At 35.4% G+C, this 4,535-nt stretch overlaps 1 protein-coding gene across 1 annotated transcript; it reads right to left on the bottom strand.

The window, feature by feature from the left end:
- Nucleotides 1-1,110: 1,110 nt before the first annotated feature.
- LOC141588757 (cysteine-rich receptor-like protein kinase 5) lies at nucleotides 1,111-4,215 on the bottom strand. The gene is made up of 7 exons (XM_074410183.1): nucleotides 4,167-4,215; nucleotides 3,155-3,316; nucleotides 2,869-3,047; nucleotides 2,476-2,686; nucleotides 2,153-2,390; nucleotides 1,491-1,644; nucleotides 1,111-1,392 (listed from the first exon to the last, which is right to left on the bottom strand). The coding sequence occupies exons 1-7, from the start codon at nucleotides 4,213-4,215 to the stop codon at nucleotides 1,111-1,113; spliced, it is 1,275 nt and encodes a 424-aa protein (XP_074266284.1).
- Nucleotides 4,216-4,535: the final 320 nt, after the last annotated feature.

Here is a 4,535-nt window from a genome sequence, read left to right as displayed (position 1 = left end):
ACTATCACACGCCCCCGAACTTACTTACTCGGTTCACATTCTCGCTCAGTTCATGCACGCAGCAAGGGATGATCACTGGAATAATAATCCGGGCCAAGGTCTATTACTTTGCTCGGACAATGATCTTCATCTCCATGCCTATTGCGATGCGGATTACGCTACATGTCCCACTAGTCGACGGTCTTTATCGGCATATATTGTGTTTCTCGGCAGCACGCCTATCTCTTGGAAGACAAAGAAACAAAATACGGTATCCAAATCCTCCGCCGACGAATATCGAGCAATGGCCTACACCGTATGCGAGCTTAAATGGTTGAAAGGCATCTTATCCTTTCACGGCATCACCAACAATAAACCCATCGACCTTTTATGTGACAATCAATCAACCCTTTACATCGCTCGAAACCCCGTCTTTCACGAGCGTACCAAGCACATTGAAGTCGATTGTCATTTCATTCGGGACGAAATACTTAAAGGTGTTATCAAACCGAGCTATGTCTACACCAAGTCTCAGCTAGCCGATATTCTTACAAAGGCCCTTGGCCGAACAACCTTTGATACGTTACTTTCCAAGTTGGGCGTCTCAAACATCCACGCACCAACTTGAGGGGGGTAATACGGTACCCAACCCAACAACCAGCCAAGCCCACTCCAACGGCTCTCTGGTTGCATATAAGGCAACAATCTTCCATTGTCTTCCTATATTATTTTCTAGCTGTTAGGATTGATTACCTTCCGTATATACTTTATACATAATGTCTATATATTAATCTTGTATCTTTGTAATTAACATAACACAATAATCGAATATATGAGATATACGAATTGCATATTACAATATTTATCATGAAAATTTATCAAATCAAATATATGTACGGAGTACATTCGTTTCAGCTCATGTTTCGCCCTATTTCAGCGTGTTCAATAATACAAAATATGAAAAATGGTTCACTTTTGTAAATTTGTGATACTCTCTATAATTTGTGATACTCTCTATTAAGCCCAACTTTAGTAAATTTCTCAAACGTATATAAAGTTTATAAAATTGCATAAAAAAACACTTTTCATTTAATTGTCACTCAACACAACACTGGTGATCAGCTACCACATTCAGTTGGTATTAGTGTTGGCGTTCGATGACATGGTGTTCGATTGATTAGATCCGCCACTGTAAACGAAAGGAGGGTGTTGTGGCACCGAGAGGGAGGCACCGTTATCATCTGCGTTCAGAGTGTGCACAATGATAGACATAGTAGGCCTCAGATTACTATCCTCTTGAACACACAGTAATCCCAATTGTACACATTTTACTGCTTCATCTCTTGAAAATGAGTCTTTCAGCTCTGGATCCATAATTTCTAACGGGTTCTCGTCTTCCCAACATCTCCATGCCTGCAAATTTATAGAAATATTCAACTACAATACTCGGTATAATAACATATTAAACCGAGAAAATAATAAGTTGTAGCATGTATAAGGTTAATGCTCACAAAGCTAATAAGGCCTTCGCCGCCTGGTTGGTGGAAGGACGAACCACTAATCCTTCTTCCACTAACGATCTCTAAGATAAGCACTCCCATGGCATATACGTCTGATTTCGCCGAGAATTGTCCGTGAAATAAATACTCCGGTGCCATATACCCGCTGCAATTTATAGGCAAATAATAACAATATGATACAATATGATGCAAGTGAAAGAAATATTATAATATCTCACATCTAGAAACAATAAATTTTCATCTAATCTAAAAAATGTCCCACATAATAGAAAATCAATTATAACTAAATATTTAAATAAATAGATAGTACTCGATTCTATTTTCTAAATTTTTATCGAGTAACATTCAATAATTATCTCGCGTAAATGTAAGTCCTAAGAAATAAACTAACTTATCTGAACTGAATTAAACTACCGAACAAAACTAAATTGAACTAACAACAAATTTTCATCTATTCTAAAAAATGTTTCAATAATTTTCTCGCGTAAATGTAAGTCTTAAGAAATAAACTAGTTGGATAACTAAAAGGGAAAACTTGGGTCTATTCTTTTGGACTTCAACTAACTTATCTGAACTGAATTAAACTACTGAGCAAAACTAAATTGAACTAAACCAAACTAAATTGAATTTAAGTGAAAAACATTGGATCTTACTGAGTGCCAACCACTTGAGTTGGGTTGATATGAGTTTGTCCAATGCCACAAATTCTTGCCAATCCAAAATCAGCAATTTTGGGGCACATTTTTGAATCCAGTAGAATATTCCCAGCTTTGAGATCGCGATGCATAGTTCGCATTGAAGAGTCCTCATGAAGATACATCATTCCTTGAGCGATACCCTTTATAATCTCAAACCGACTTGACCAATTCAATTCTGCTCGTTTCTTACTATCTGTATACAATGTGAACGAGGAAAGCATGTAAATCGCATGTATTAATATTGGAGAGATAATAATTTATCGATGAAAGGAAAATACCGAATATGAAGTAATCAAGACTCTTATTAGCCACAAATTCGTACACTAACAATGCTTCATCTTCAGCTATGCTAAATCCAAGTAACCTAACAAGATTTGTGTGTTGAAGTTTCGCTAAGAACGCAACCTCGGTTTTGAATTCTTTGTCACCGGGATCTGAGCCATTCGATAGTCTTTTTACAGCTATTTGTTGTCCGTCTTGTAACGTGCCCTAAAATAAATTAAAAAACTAAAAAGTGAGAACATTATTCTGAGACCGGTGAAGTAACATTCCACAACAAACCATTTTGGTGAGCCGGATTTATACGAAAACATGGACCGGGTAAGATCATCTAAAATTGTTTAGGCCTAATTTTAATTTTGGCAATTCTAAATCTTATTCGAGAATTTCACCTTGTAAACAATCCCGGATCCACCTCGACCAATTTTGTTAGCTCTAGCAAAGTTATCAGTGGCTGCTTGAATATCTGCAAAGTCATAGTACAGAGACTCAAGCGTTGTCGAACAATCCTTGTCGATTCCTACTAGATCTCCGACTTTTGAATCGATTTCTGTAGTCTGATTTTGCGTTACTGCACCATATGTTATAAGATGAATTAATTAATTTCACATAACTCAACCCTTGTTAAATGACCGGGACGTAAGGAGTAATAATAACAGGACGGAATTATAAAATTACCGTCGCGAGGGTTGTTTTCGATATTAGGTTCTGGCAGAGTGCAGTTTTCGACATCTGATTTTGACTTTCTTTTACGAATAATGATAATACCTAATACGATTAACAAAATCACTAGGACAACTACTGCCACTGCTATTGCAATAGTTATAATCATTTTGTTTCCTGCACATTAAACAAAAATTCTCACCATAATCAACAAAAAGATGCAGTAAATTAGCTCATTTTTTAGTGTAGGGTTTCGTAATTCCTTATGATGATTGAAACAAAATTACTTTATGTTAAATTGAGACAGGAAAATCCAGTTCATGTAAATTATTCCTCGTTAGGCAATTCGCCAATTCATGTGAATTAGACAAAACTGTTTGATTGTAAATGTATCCCTTTAATTCCATAGGTCGGTAATTACACTTATCACCGTACCCCTACGATTTAAAAATACTGTATGACCTTCCATGCCTTACTTTTGTTTAACTATAGTCAACTAGGCTCGGCTAAGGTTCTGTTTAATAAAACTAACTGAAAAGGTAGCTGAAATCTGAAAAGTTAGCTGAAACCTGAAAAGATAACTGATAAGTTAGCTGAAAATTAGGAACTGATAAGGTAACTAATTATATAAAAAAGTCTTTGGCAAACTAACTGAAAAGGTAACTGATTTGGATGAAATGACGTAAGAAGATATGATAATTATTTAATAGTATAAATTTAAAGAGTAAAAACGAAAAATCCAATCAAATCAGTTACCTGAAATCTCAAATGCTACTCTAGGTAGAATTTCATTTCAGGTAGCTTATTTGGTTAAATAAGTTACTTGACAAACGGTTACAAAAGAATATGGTACCTGAAATTTTGGTCAAATAAGCTACTTTGACCAAATCAGGTACCTGAAATGCCTTGCCAAACGAAGCCTAAGACCGGTCAGGCTCAGATTGGTTTAATTGATCAGCTCTAGTCGAGTTTGAAAAAAATTGTACTTAAGGGTAGGCACATCGCTCAAGCTTTAGCTTATTTATACCCTTAGGGCCAGCTAGGGTAGCTATTGGCAAGTAATCCCCTACGGCCATATTGTTGTTATTACTAATCTTTGTACGTACAAAACAAATTAGGAAGAGTATGGAGTAATTGACTAGACTTAAAAGTTGTTTATAAGTGAAAAGATAGTTAAAACCTGAAAACATAACCTTTTGTAATTAATCGCGTTTGAAGTATTGGTAAAACTAGTTGAAAATATAAGTTATATATAATAAGATGAAATAATTAAACATGTTAATTATTGCGCATAAAATTATCTCACATACAATCAATCGAGTAAGAAGAAACAAAGGGCTAACCTCGATTTTGATTTTTGAATTTTTAAAACCTTGATTCAACAAGAATGTGGAAA

Source organism: Silene latifolia, chromosome 6 (assembly GCF_048544455.1).
Source record: "Silene latifolia isolate original U9 population chromosome 6, ASM4854445v1, whole genome shotgun sequence".
In the NCBI taxonomy this organism is placed as follows: domain Eukaryota; kingdom Viridiplantae; phylum Streptophyta; class Magnoliopsida; order Caryophyllales; family Caryophyllaceae; genus Silene; species Silene latifolia.
Note: the sequence above shows the minus strand (reverse complement) of the source record. Positions and strands in the feature narration are given on the sequence as shown.